Below are 14,438 nucleotides of genomic sequence, written 5' to 3' on the forward strand. Positions count from 1 at the left end.
CTGTGTTTTGAGAGCATAGTGAGAAGGCCGATGTGAGGGGTCGGGATGTGTCGGTCGCATTTCTTTCAAAGTGTAGCTTGCTCCAGTATTACCAACCCCATCTTTAAGTAAGAAGGTAAAATAGTCCGATTTGAGATGTTCCTAAGTTCTAATATTGGGAACTACTAACTAACCATAATACTTTGATATAGTTTGAAAATAGGGACTTCTGTGTTGTTCAATATAATTGAGTCTTTACTGTTAACCAGTTTTGAAAACACTTGTTCAAATGTAGTAGTATTGGAACCCCTTAATAATACCACTCTCTCAAGCCTTTGTTCAGTTGTGGATCAGAGACCCCAATTTGCACAGTAAACAAACCACCATGCTGTAGTGCCCTTGAGCCAGTCACCACCTTCTGAAGCACTGCAACATCACACACCATCAGCCCCACTCAATGACGAGCTGTTGTAAACAGCATGCAGAAAGGGGAGGAGGAACTGTTATTCCTTTTTTGGCACAACACGACAACAGCGGTCGGGGAAAACGATCTTGTCGATTATGGTGTTTCTGCAGAGTGAGAATTTAATTATGTGCAAACCCTCTCCAGTGACGGCCTCTCTCTCCTCGGCACTTCCTGTATTTCCTCAGGAGAGCGGCGCTGACATGAACGAGCCGGCCGTCGGGCAGGAGGAGAGGACTGGCGGCTTTACAGGAACACAGAGCTCTGAGAGCAGAGCGGCCCTGTGAATTGTGTGATTAATACTCTTGTTCTGAGGGGGTTGTGTAATGAGTGGCATCTGTGACGGGAGCAGCATGAGATGATGATGCAGGTTGCGTAAGCCTACTATGCCACGAAAAACACACACACACACACACAAACACACATGCATGTTTACCTACTGTGCGCAGGTGCAATCACAAACCTCTTTCCCCAGTGAGTCATTTCTCTGAATGTTTGTGAAAATGTCTGAACGCGAACCCAGCTGGGTCTCCGGAGTCCCCCCCGCCGACATGGGAATCCCTCTCTGAATAAGACTAATCACCGTCATGGCACAGCGTTGATTAAAAACAATGGTCGGCTCGGTCGCAGATGGCACAAGTCATCAGATTGTGTTCAGCGTTCGCTCACTTCGCACAAAGCTGCAATAATTCCTCCCATCAGCCGTGATTGATGGCTATAATCAGAAAGATGCTGTTATCTCCCCTCTTCCCATCTCCCCTCTGTTGTTAAACGTCTGTGGAAATTTGTTCTCTCTCACTCGTCGACCATGTCCAATTAACGTTTGAGTGGAGCCCAGACGAGTGGCGTGATGAGAGATGGAGTTTTTATCTGTCCTTGAGGAAGTAATTTCCCGTGTGCTCGCCTCGTCTCCGACCCTCCTCGCCACTGTAAATTGCTCTGCCAACTGAACCCTGCCTCGGCTTAGCCCGCACCGGCGAGGAAGGAGTGCGTGCAAGAGTGTGTGTTGTTCCCCAAACCCGCAGGTGAGACCACCTAGTTAGCCCAGCGCACGCACACATTCGCAGGCGGACACACACAGCAGATGGAGGGGATGTTTTTCATGAGAGCTTTTGCGGAGTGGGCAGCTGCTTTTCCTGCCTCATCTGTTCGACGGCCTTTCGGCTCTTTCTGGCTCATCCTGCAAACGCACCGAGGTTGCTTCAGATTGAATTACTATGGTTGTTAGCAGCTCTTTTCTTGGTTTTAGAGAAGGCTCCTCTCCACAGAACTGTGTATGTCGCCTAATGTGATCATCAGTCGTCGGACTGTAGCCGCCGGTTCCAGCTGTGTGTCAAACTACCACAATCTGGCCCCTGATCATCTAGACCGGCCTGAGCGATGACGTCTAACTCGCACAAGCAGAATTAGTTTTTACCGATTCTCCTTCTATATTTTGTTCTATTTTTGCATCCTAATGTGGTGGAAGGGGCTCCGTCGACTGCTGGGTTTTCATCATATGAAATAACACCTGGCTTCCAAATATTAACCTTGCTACACCTTATCCTTGTTGCTAGGCAACCCTCAGCTCTTACCTCATCATCACAGCCTTAATATAGACTCGTATATTGGTGGTCGAATGGGTTTTGCCTCTTTATCTGTGTGTGTCTTTATAAGAGAGTGAGCTTAAAAAAAAAAGTGACTGTGTTGAAAGTGTTCGAAAGACAAAGAGAAAATCGAGACGTCCCATAAGGTCCAGGAAAACTGTACCTGCTCCGGTGCACACAGCTCCGAGCTGCATCTCTGTTTATCTTTCTGGGACGCTGGTTTTAACTCTGTCGAGACTCATTATAAAGTAAACGAGAGACGCTTTCAGAGTGGCGCTTTCATCGTTCCGCTAAGTGCTGTAAATCGTAGACAAATAAACACTTCACAAAAGCGCTCTCTCTCTCCTCCCGTCTCTTTGCGGACGTCCTCTCGTCGTCCTGTGAAAGTGATGTTGACAGATTCGCGTCACGTACCACGAGTGCTGTTTGGCTTGGACAGAAAAGGGGGCGCAAGGTGGCCTTTCCAACACAAACACATGATCCTGTGTTCGGCCTGCCAGTTCGCTCCCTGTTAGCACAGCCTGTTAGTCGGGGCAGAGGAACAGAGCTCCGGTGCCAAGCTGGCTTCAGCCTGGCTTCTCAACCGGGACGTGACCCGCACAGCCAGATGGAGCCAGCTTTACGTCCTCACACAAACACACACAGATCACATAATGTGCCATTGCTCAAAGCACACAAACAGTTATCATTCATTTGTTCGTTTTCTAATTTCAACAGCCTAATATTGATTTGTGTTCCGCCGCCGCTGCCAACTCCCCTTGTCTGTCTCTCTCTGTCTCCTGTCAGATGTAAGGGCCCGGCGAGGAGGGAGACCGACACCATGGACACGTTTGTGGACTCAGCCTGGTACTACTTCAGATACACAGACCCTCAGAACACAGATAGGTAAGAACTCAGCTGTTTTTGCACTTTTTGCATCTTATTTCTCACACTGACAGATTTTAACACAGTTTGCACAGATCACATGTTCACTTTTTCTTTAAATAAAAATGGATTGAAAAGTTGATGTGGTTGTGCAAGAGTGGAAACCCACCCACCCGTTACAAACATGCATACAGTGCATTTAGACCCCTTATTCACACGTATCCTTATGTCTTATGCTAAATGTTTTTTAATGATTTATTTTTGTTCATATTGTGACCTTTTATTCAGTATTTAGTTGAAGCACCTTTTAGCCTTTAGTTCAGCCTGGGTATGACGCAAGCAGCTTTGCACACCTGGATTTGAGGATTTTCTGCAGATCCTCTCAGGCTCTGTCAGGTCAGATAAGGACTTTCTGTTGGTGGACAGACATTTTCAGGTCTCTCCAGAAATGTTGCCCTGGCTTTGCCATTAAAGGACATTTAGAGTTGTCCCTAAGCTGCCCCTTGTTTTGTATTGGCTGTGAGCTAAAAGCTATTGTTTTTTTAGAGGGTGAACCTTTGGCCCAGTCTGAGGTCTTAAGTGATCTGGAAAAGGTTTTTACGAAGGATATCTCTGGACTTTGCTCTATTCAGCTTCCCCTCAACCCTGATCAATGTCCCGGTCCCTGCTGCTCTCCTACAGCACGACATTGGCCAGAGAACTGGGGCCAAACTGTTCAATCCTGGTTTTGTCAGACCAGTTGTTCCTCTGTTTAGGAGTTCTTCAGTGCATCCATGTGTCTTTCGCTGAGGAGTTACTTCTGTCTGGCTACTCTGCAATAAATCCCAGATCTGGAGTTCGGCAGTGATGATGGTCGTTCTGCAAGTTTCTCCCATATTCACACAGGATCTCTGGAGCTCAGCCAACGTGACCATCAGGATTTTTGACACCTCCTTCTTCTCGAGGTGGTGACAGCTCTAGGATCTAGGACAAGTTTGGTTGTTCCAAACTTCCACTAAGTCTGTCAGTGCAGCAGGAAACATTTGTAGCCTTCCCTAAATATGCCTCTTTTAAAATTCCGTATGTAAGGCATGCAGCCAGTTGACCTTTGACCTCTTGACTTGGTTTTTGCTATGATTTCCAGGTCAGTTGTCTCTTTCCAAGTCATGTCCTATCCATTGAATTTACCACAAGGCGTGAGTCAAAGTGTAGAAACATCTCGAAGAAGATGCATCTCAAGTCGCAGGGCAAATCTGTCTGAATATAATTTTTAATATCTGTCCAAAAACTGTGTTTATTGAGTTTTTGCTTTGTCATCATTGACTGTTGAGTATTGATTGATACATTTTTAGCATAAGTCTGCAACATAACACCATGTTAAAAAGTGAATAGGTCTGAATAGTTTTTCATTGCACTGTATGCAGCCTATGCACGTGCACACACACATGTCTGAAAGTTGCATTCCTTGCCAACAGAGATTATGGAGCCGTGGCTTTCACCTGCTGGGATGGTGGCGACACCCTGAGCTTAACAAAGGAGATTAATTTCCCAGTGCCCTGACCTTGCTGTAAAGCAGCTTTACAAGCGGGCGGGGGGGGGCTGCTCTGCCCATCACTTTTCTTAGCGGGACAGATTATGGCACAACAGAAAAAGCAATTACACTATTTGTGCATTTCGGTTGGCCTGCTGAGACGTGTGTGCACGGGGGAAAGATGAAAATAGGAAGCGAGAGGGGGTGCGAGTGGGAAGCGAGAGGAAGGAAATGGGAACTAGGTGTAATGTGGAAGTGTGTGTGTGTGTGTGTGTGTGTGTGTGTGTGTGTGTGTGTGTGTGTGTGTGTGTGTGTGTGTGTGTGTGTGTGTGTGTGTGTGTGTGTGTGTGTGTGTGTGTGTGTGTGTGTGTGTGTGTGTGTGTGAGATGTCAACAAACAGGCCAAATTATTTTCAGCCTTGTGAGTTCATAACTCTTTTTCCCGGTTCAATTATCCGGAGAAAGCATCAGGCAGAGAGGGGCGGGCGCGAGGCGGAGAGGTGTGGAGCAGAGTAATGACTGGTAAGAAAGGTGAGACGCGGAGATAACGGTCCATCCCAGAAAGCATCATTACTGCAGGTGGCATCCCGGCCGCTGCTGGACGCCACGCCACTCAGGAGAAACACATCGCTGCCTCCATGTTGCAATCTGTGCCTAACTGTAAACACCAGAAGCTGAGTCAAGAGTTTTAGAGCTGAACTTGAAACACACACACACACACACACACACACACACACACACACACACACACACACACACACACACACACACACACACACACACACACACACACACACACACACACACACACACACACACACACACACACACACACATGCTCACAGTTTTTTAATGTGTGTTTTTTTTCTGAGTGTGCATCCAGTGACATGTGGGGGGGGACAACCATCCCTGGATGTATCAGATTCAGTCTGCCCCCTAGAGGACATCTTTGTGCATATCTAACAAAACATATGACAACCGATGATGGTTTTGATATAAAATATATTATTAAAAAATATATATATATTACAGGAACTGTAGCTAGAAGCATAACCAAAATATTTTAAAATCATTTTACTTCCTTCCTTCTTTTTTTTACTTATTTCTTTCCTTCCTTCCATTCTTTCTTTCTGTTTTTCTTTTGTCCTTATTTCCTTTCGTCCTCCTTCCTTCCTTCGATCCTTCCTTCTTTTCTTTCCCTCTTTCTGTACTTCTTTCTTTCCTTCCTTCCTTTCTCTCTTCCATTCTGTCTTTCTTTGATCCTTATTTTCTTTCGTCCCTCCTTCCTTCCTAACCACAAGTTCCAGGGGTTTCCCAGTTGTCCCCATGTCCGTACGCTGAAGGGTCCTTGGCCGAGATAGTAATCCCCAAATTGCTCCTGATGGCTGGGCTGTTCTCACAGATCAAGTCCTGCACATAGATGCATTAGATTATATTAGATTAGATTCAACTTTATTGTCATTGCACAGTACAAGTACTTATACAACGAAATGCAGTTCAGCATCTAACCAGAAGTGCAAAAAAGGCAGTAAAAGTGCAGAGTATTGTGCATTGTGTAAATGTTTGTGTGAATGGCAATAAAATGCACTGTAAAGTGCTTTTAGTTGTCATCAAGGCTAGAAAAGCACCATATAAATACTGGCCATTTCCTTCCTTCCTTCCGTCATTCCACACACCCCTTCCCTTCTTCCTTCACACGTTTAATCTAACTCGTAATTGCTCTCGGTAACAGCTGAGCGTCACCCTTCTTTTCCTCTCCAGGCCTTTTGACCGTCGCCACGCAGATCACTGGCTGCCTGTGGACGTGTACATCGGAGGGAAGGAGCACGCCGTCATGCACCTGTACTACGCTCGCTTCCTCTGTCACTTCTGCCAGGACCAGAGTCTAGTGGCCCACAGGTGGAGTACGCTGATGTGCATCTGCTCTCGCTGTACACAGATGTCTCGTGTTTGTGTTATGAATCCTATACCATTTGTTTAATTTAATGAAGGTTGCCTTGTAAGAACTGGCAAGGGACAACAGATGGAAATGAGCCTATGCAGCTAACTCTGACTCATTTACAGTATTTGTCTGTTGATTAATGCGCACTGTCCCTACCAGTTAATTAACGGGTTTGTCTTTCAGGGAGCCTTTCCGGAAGCTGCTGGTTCAGGGTCTGATTAAGGGCCAGACTTTCAAACAGGCGGACAGCGGCCAGTACCTAAAGAGAGAGGAAATAGACTTCACAGGTAAACACTACCTGAGTTGGCCAGCTGTGACACATCTGTAACAGCTGGGAGCAGAGAGGGCTTCCTTCCACGAAGGCTCTGCCAGATAATAACAAATCATTCGCTCAGAAAATTCACGAGTTAAAATTATAAGCAAGTCTTGACAACATTTTCATGTAATGGCAGCAGTATCTCACTTTATCCTTTGTAATGCTGATCGCAACCGCTCTCCGTTCTCCGTTCTCCGCTTTGTGGCTTCTCCTGAATGAATGACACATTAACCAGCCACTCTTGACAAAAGTCAAATCACAAGAAACCCTTTGAAGAATCCTATTAAAAGTTGCGTCATGGCCGAGGATTTGCTGCTTCCTTCTGTTGCTTGGTAACGAGATAAACACAAGATATTGCTGGCGCACAGAGTCAAAGGGAAGCCTCTTGATCCCACAATTTCAGGCTCCCATTGATTAGGCCTTTACATATTTTCTCTTTCTTCTGTGTTTTGTTAAATTTGATCAAACAAAAGCTTATTTGAAGGAATAGTTACGACAGATATGAATTGAAATAGGGTTACAATTGAATTTAGTGACCAAACACAGTGTACCTACAACAAAAAAACTGAAAGAGCCCATTTTGTCCCCACTTTGTCCATTGCTATCTTTGATCTCTGCCTCTAGACAAGGAGCCTGTGGCGTTGGGTGGTGGTCGTGTTGAGGTGACGTGGGAGAAGATGAGCAAGTCTAAAAACAACGGTCTGGACCCTCAAGAGGTGGTGCAGCAGTACGGCGTGGACACGGTTCGACTCTACATTCTGTACGCTGCGCCGCCTGAGCAGGACATCCTCTGGAATGTCAAGAGTGAGATAAATTATTCTGACAGCTGTGATCATCAGGGTTTTTTAAATTCTGATTGACAGACTTCTTGCTTCGTAGATACCAGAAATGGCCTGTTCAAAAAAAAATGGTTGCAGAATATCTATTTTCTTCGCCACCTCAGCGGACGCCCTTCCCGGGGTCCTGAGATGGCAGTCCCGACTGTGGCAGCTGGTGACCAAGCTGAGAGTGGCCCGGCAGCTGGAAGGTGTCCCAAACCCCTCCCTGCTGAAGAAGAAGGAGCTGGCAGAGACCAAGAAGATCTGGGAGAACAAGAACTACGCTATTCAAGAGGTAACTACCCTATAGCCTCAGACTGGTTTCCATCTTGAATTAATGGCTGGAAATGTCCATGTGCGATATTGTAAGCGACCCTGGCCAGTAGGGGTCACTAATAATCCACACTTCAATATCTTACCCTTTCACAGCAATTTAAGCAAACTGAATTATTTTTAACATAAATTACAAACTTCAGATTTTGATGCACATTTTTGAGACTGACTTGTAACAGAGTCATAATGGGGAGAATGTTGCTTTTTCATTCCCACTCAACGCCCCTAACGTCTTTTTGCACTATTTAACGTTGATGAGCAGGTACACCGAATATCTGAATGATTGAAACTACTGGAATCAAGCCCAGCAACTTCAAGAGAAATGACAAAGTAGAGATAAATCATGAAAGTCATAAAAAAAACGAATTCTCTCTAATATTCAATGAGAAAACTTAAAAATATCAAGAGCCATTTTCAGACACAAACTCCGGAAAATGTCAAGACCCAAATGTCCGCACATTTTCGGAACTTTGCCTTTTACATATGAATAATGCAGCAGGAGATTGTCCAGGTCAGACACCTTCGTAGCAACAGGAAAATCTCTGGAGCGTTCAGGTGAATGGTGGCGTCAGGGCAGGACATGATGTATATACAATTACAGACGCCAGCGTTCATTGGCCCTTATCACCAAAAGCCTCTCGATGTCTCTCCAAGTATACGACGTCTTGATCTTCCACGTGCATGGCTCCTCTTTTTCAACCCGAGATAGTTCTATTCTTTTGTTTTGTTCAGTTTTGCATCTGTCACTTGTTAGAAATCTCATCAACGCGCCCACTGGCTCGCAGTGAATCCTCTCTCATATTCTCATACTGGCTCAGTCTGACTTCAGAGGAGATTCGTTTTTAGGGGTCTGGCAGGAAAAACTAATTTTCCTCTTTGAATACAGCCCTTTTATAATAATTTCAGCAGAATATCCAGAGTTCAGTGCAAGTCTGAAAGCAGCCATGCCTTTTATAGTTACAACACTGCACTCAATGGTCCATTTGGAAAGCATGGTAAGATACCAAGCTACTGTATTATAGCTCAACTTCAAAGTAAAAATGTCCCTCATCACACAGCCAAGCATTTCACAGTCCTGAGCTCCAGTCAATGCTGAACACCCATCGTAACCTGAACCCCCACAGTGAAGAGTAAGAGAAGAAGGGAATGGAAATTGATTTTAAATCCACTCCATCTCCTTTCACACTTTATAAATAGCCTCCTTTGGTTGCCAGGTTTGATTCCGTCTCTCCATCCCTTAGGACCAGTGCTTTTAAAGGGCCTCAGGCTGTTTGCCATAAGCCCCCAAAGCCAAGGTTGTCTTTTGATCTGTCCATCAGAGAAGCCTCGGGGATCGACCTCCTTCTCCCTTAGGGCATCACCCTAATGGGTTTTTCTTCCCAGGAGGCTGAGCAGAGGAAAGCTGGCATGGTTTGTGCTTTCAGCTGGTGCACACGGCAACTGGTCTGACGGTGATAACAGAGGCTGCTGTCGTTGTTATCTAATTATACTTCCAAGGCAGACTAAAAGTTATTTTATAATGTCTGTTTGTCCTGTACACACCTCAGACTATATCAATAGTAATAAATATAATCTCTCACCTGTTGTTTGTTGTTCTGCATGTTTAGGTGACGTCTCACTTCACTGAGGACTTCCTTTTCAACGCAGCCATTTCACGTCTGATGGGATTGACCAACACACTGAATGTGAGTGTGCCTTCCAATAAAAATAGAAATAAAGAATCACTATTATCTTTTATCTCATGTATTACACATTTTACCACTGTCTGTCTGTGTGTATGTGTGTGTGTGTTGTCAGAGTGCGACAGTCAGGGTGGTGCAGCACAGCCTGGAGTTTGAGGAAGGTCTGGCCTCTCTGGTGATGATGACAGCACCCATGGCCCCTCACCTGGCGTCTGAGCTCTGGGCAGGTATGAGACCTGCAAACCATTAACACGTGATACATCTTCCCCTCATGCACATGTTGTCTTCATATGTACTCTTTACTCTAAAATATGAAATGCCTGACCTGAGATTAAATGCCCAAGGGTCATGTGATCATTTGAAACACTTTTATTCTATCTATTGATTTTAGACTAAAGGCCTTTATGAATAATTTGCACGTTATCAATAATGCAGCAGACAGTGAGCTATAAGTAGAATAGCAACTTCCTCCTCTCCCCAGTTTTTGAGGTTTATCAAATTAAACACAAGAAAACTCAAACTTCAAACTGTCTGACGGACTTCCTGAAATACGTCCTGAAGCAGCTTTTGTACAGTTTAAGCTCCTTAACTAAGTTCCTATGTTGATTCTTTCTTTTCCCAGGGCATGATTTTTAAAATATTACATTCCGTCAAGCATAATGTGACTAGTCAAGCTCTTTGAAATTCAGCTTTAAAGTAATTGTTATTTGTGCCAATCATTTGCATCGCTGTTGATGAGGCCTTTAGAGTCTCTGTTGGATCAACCCTTTCCCAAGAACACACGTGAGTGAAATGTCAGCTTATTTTTCAATGTGGACAAGAGGAAGTTGCCTCAAACGAAGGTAGTGTTGAAACAGGTGCTTATCTAACACCAGTGAACGGTGGGTGGTGATGTCATCAGAGTTAAAGTTGTCATTGAGACTTTTCATATTTACCTCCCAAACAAATGAAACTAAAAGCTTGTGAACCAGTGTAGCATATATGGAAGCTGACCTCTGCACTGGCCTGGAGGGACGTCCCCTTATTGTCAATAACACACACTGAGAGAACAGAAGTTCTGTACAAACATATTGTCATATCGTCCAGAGTCAGGAAAGTGTGACACTCCAGCGCTGGGAGGAGGAGGACTGTGCGTGTGTGTGAGTTAAATACATGGCTTGTGTGCTCATATGTAGTTTTAAAAAAACCTAAACAGGAAATACTAGCGAGGGTCGTGACCCCTGCAGCACTCGGTCAGACGGTACTTTTTCTAACTGTCACTGGTTGTTTGTAATTGTACACACACACAGGGCAGGATAGAGGAAGTTCACATCCTTCCCTTGTGCCTCCAGTGGGATGTACACTTGCTGGTTTCAGGGCAGGGGGGTGGTGAGATAGCTGGGTTGTTGTTTGACCCTTCTTCGAGATTTTTTTTTTTCTCTACATAAAGGAAAGCCATCTGGGTAAAAATCAACAGGAAAGTCATCCTTAAATACAAGTTTATTTTGTTGTCTGGTTTCCATAAACCCGTATCCTCCCACTACTTAGCTAATAAAAGCCTAATGATTTTTTTTCTGTGTCCTTCAGTATGAAACCATCTCCCTTGTGTGTAATTTTATTGTGTTGTCAATAATGCCCTTGTGTTTTCCCCCCCTGGATCTCCCCCAGGTCTTTGCCAGGTGGAAAACCCCCTCAGCCCTCTCCTGCAGCGAGGGGGAGACGTCCTGCAACAGTCCTGGCCCACTGTGGACCCTGAGTACCTGAAGGCCCCCGACTTTGTAGAGCTGTCTATTCGGGTAGGAACACACACACACACACAAACAAACACACACACACTCAAAGACACAGATGCACTCAGTAAGCACATGGTATCTTCGGTCTTTTTTTCTTTCTGTTGTCTGGAGGTTTGAAGAAAAGAAAAGAATAAACGGTTTTCACTCAGCGACAGCCCTTTGCTCATTATTTATACATTCAGAAACTTTATTAACAGGCACACACACGTCTGCTCCTTCATTCGCTGGCGTTTTCACTCAAACTCTCTGCTCTTAGTTCCACGATTGCATTCAAAGTCTGTAATTTTCAAGAGAACCTGTGATTATTGTATGTGTGTGTATTTATATGTATGTGTGTGTGTGTGTGTATATGTGTGTGTGTGTGTGTGTGTGTGTCAAGTAGCCGCCTTTAAGCTAAATACACAAGTGGATCAATAATTAAAAGACAGGAACAGAGACACTGTGTTATTCCTGACTCTCTCCCTCAGTTTGGCACTGCATGTCATCATCAGGGGAAAAAATGAGTGCGTATGTGTTATGTGCATTTTTTTTTTTTTTATATCCCAGTGGGGACTTCAACCTAAATACGCCTACCCTTTGGGACTGTTGTCACCATGGGCACAGAAATAGAGACATATTTTTCAGGGTTAAGACTCTTTCTAGGTTAGAACTACGTCCTGGTTAGGGTTAGGGTTAAAGTTACATATTTAGATGTGATGGTTAAGGTAAGGGTAAGGGGTAGAGGAATACATTATATCGGTAAGTGTTCCCCCCAAAGGGTTAACAGGTTTCTGTGTGTGTGTGCGAGCGCATGAGTGTGTGTATAAGGAGATTAGAGGGTTCCTTTAGAACAGCTGGGAAGAAAACAGTCAGATTAAAGCAGTTTGAGCTTTTATCTGTTAGATGAGTCCATGTTCAGGGCAGTGTGAAGACTGACGAGTGTGTGTGTGTGTGTGTTTGTGTGTGCACGTTCATGCAGGTGTTTATGTGCATCCATGTGCCAGTAAAAGCACGTGTGATCTGATTCAAGTAGATTTTCTGGGGCTTCCCGTCACAGCTGGATATTCTCTCTGATTTTCTGTACGCCTTTGAAAGTGCTCTCTCTCACACACACACATAGATTTATACAAAGACATTACAGCTGACTAACAGCACCTGTCTTCCACTGGTTGGATTCTCCCTCTGTAATCTGACAGAGAGACAAAACAGACAAGACCTACTTGAAAGAAAAGAAAACGTGTGTGTTTCTTTCTTTCTATCCCCATATTTACTTTGCCTCCGAGTAAAAATAAGCCTTGTTTACACATTTTCATTTCTCCACCCTCGTTTACTTCTGCATGCCATACACAAAAAAGTCCTTAATCCCATACACACCCTGTCCACTAACATACACACATGAACACATCATATTCATATATTGGAGCTCCCGGGGCTTGATGATAATGATGCTGGTTTGACTTCAGACCGAGCTCTCTGTTGTGGGCTCGGCCCTCGGCCCTGCGGAGGCAACCTCACTCCGTCGGTCCTCTAATCATGAGCTTGGGTTGGTCCCAGAAGGGAGACCAAGGCTGAGAGGCCTCACCAGCACACACACACATACTCTCACACACACACACACACACACACACACACACACACACACACACACACACACACACACACACACATACACTCAGACGCACACACACGCACACACGCTATTAACTTTCAACCACTTCCAGAGACATGATCCCATTCGCCGTGAGCACACATACACTTGTGTCTGAACACACCAGACTGAGTGCCCTTCCCATACCTACCACTAACCATGTGTAAATGTGGAACGAGAGGCGGAGTCTGTTATTTTGGGACTTTCATGTCAGGAAGGGAGACTGTGGCTACAGCTCCACATGGCACAACCTTTTTTTCAGTTTGAGACTTTATGAACTTCTCCCATTTATTCATCTTCTTTTTAATTCTCGCCGTCAGATAAACAACAAGGCCTGCGGGACGGTGACGGTGCCGCTGCAGGTGTCCAAAGACACAGAGCGGGTGCAGCAGCTGATCCTGGAGAGCCAACTCGGACGGGAGCTTCTTGGCGAGCGCAGCATCAAGAGAGTCATCCTGTCCCCCAGGACCGCCCTCGTCAACTTCCTCGTCGATGAGTGACCTTCACCACTGGTTTTGTAACTGGGACTAAAGTGTAGATTCCTGTCGATCAGTGATTCTGCAGGAGGAGACAGACAGAAGAGGTGGACTGAATGAAGACTGTCAGAAAGGACGGAAGTCAGCTCATATTAAAGCAACACTGTGTAACTTTTTCTCTGCAACAGCGCCCTCTGCAGCCACGTTGATCACATCTGTTGGGCTCTGGGTTCAAGTGATTAAGTGGTATTCAATCGGAGAAAAAACACAACTGGTTAGTCCCACTCACTGAAATGAAACACAATTGAATGGTGGATATTACCCATGATCCCCGGCTTCCTGAAAAACAAGAGCTGCCGCTGTAACAAATACACCAGACGCTGTTTACAATTGCTCATATTTTAAGTTTCCTTGCTGAATGTTGGAAAAAGCTTTTTTTTATTGATCTAAAATTAAGCATTGCACTTGAACTGGCTGACACTGATACTGGAAATTTAGTGTCAGTTCCACACTTCTCACAGGAGATCGTATCTGCTCACCAAAGTTACATGGAGCAAGAACACAAGTTCAGGTTGAGGAGTGGAAATGAAAGCGGCGCCATTCTCCCTATTCCAAGTGAGAGCTCCTTCAACAAAGATGCTATTTTACGGTAAAAAAGTCCACTAGTGCTGCTTTAATCGTCAAAACTGCTATGTAAATATGTCTAAATTTAAATTTTCTTGTTTTTAATAAAAGACTCAAGCAGCAGGGTGTTTCTGCTATTTCTTCTTATTGACCTTTTATAAATTGCCAAGTGATATTAAGTCCGTCTTGACAATCTCGATGAAAACCAACCATCCCTTTAGGTTCCAGTCAACGCTCAAATTCCCCCGAACAGAAACGCTATTCACTGCATCACACCCAGAACCACGACTTCACACCTCTGCGTCTGCCCTACGCCCGTCAGCCCCGAGGTCTCTGGCTGAGTCACACACTCGTGATCCCCCTCATCAGGGTTTGTCTCCACCTCTGCAGCGACAGGTCTCCTCCGAGCACCATACATGGGGCCACTGTTTGGCTCCTGTCGGTCTG

General features: G+C 45.0%; 1 protein-coding gene across 1 annotated transcript in view; it reads left to right on the top strand.

Annotated features, from left to right (window-relative positions):
* The window catches only part of lars2 (leucyl-tRNA synthetase 2, mitochondrial), a 34,296-nt gene extending 20,182 nt beyond the window's left edge, over positions 1 to 14,114 (top strand). Inside the window, exons 13-21 of the mRNA XM_061080957.1 lie at positions 2,815 to 2,913; positions 6,163 to 6,300; positions 6,527 to 6,630; positions 7,284 to 7,463; positions 7,603 to 7,772; positions 9,418 to 9,495; positions 9,608 to 9,719; positions 11,140 to 11,267; positions 13,212 to 14,114. Of these exons, the coding sequence (XP_060936940.1) occupies positions 2,815 to 2,913; positions 6,163 to 6,300; positions 6,527 to 6,630; positions 7,284 to 7,463; positions 7,603 to 7,772; positions 9,418 to 9,495; positions 9,608 to 9,719; positions 11,140 to 11,267; positions 13,212 to 13,391 (1,189 nt within the window). The 3' untranslated portion in view covers positions 13,392 to 14,114. The remainder of the gene's footprint in view (positions 1 to 2,814; positions 2,914 to 6,162; positions 6,301 to 6,526; positions 6,631 to 7,283; positions 7,464 to 7,602; positions 7,773 to 9,417; positions 9,496 to 9,607; positions 9,720 to 11,139; positions 11,268 to 13,211) is intronic.
* The last annotated feature ends 324 nt before the right edge of the window (positions 14,115 to 14,438 follow it).

This window comes from Limanda limanda, chromosome 11, assembly GCF_963576545.1.
Source record: "Limanda limanda chromosome 11, fLimLim1.1, whole genome shotgun sequence".
NCBI classification, from domain to species: domain Eukaryota; kingdom Metazoa; phylum Chordata; class Actinopteri; order Pleuronectiformes; family Pleuronectidae; genus Limanda; species Limanda limanda.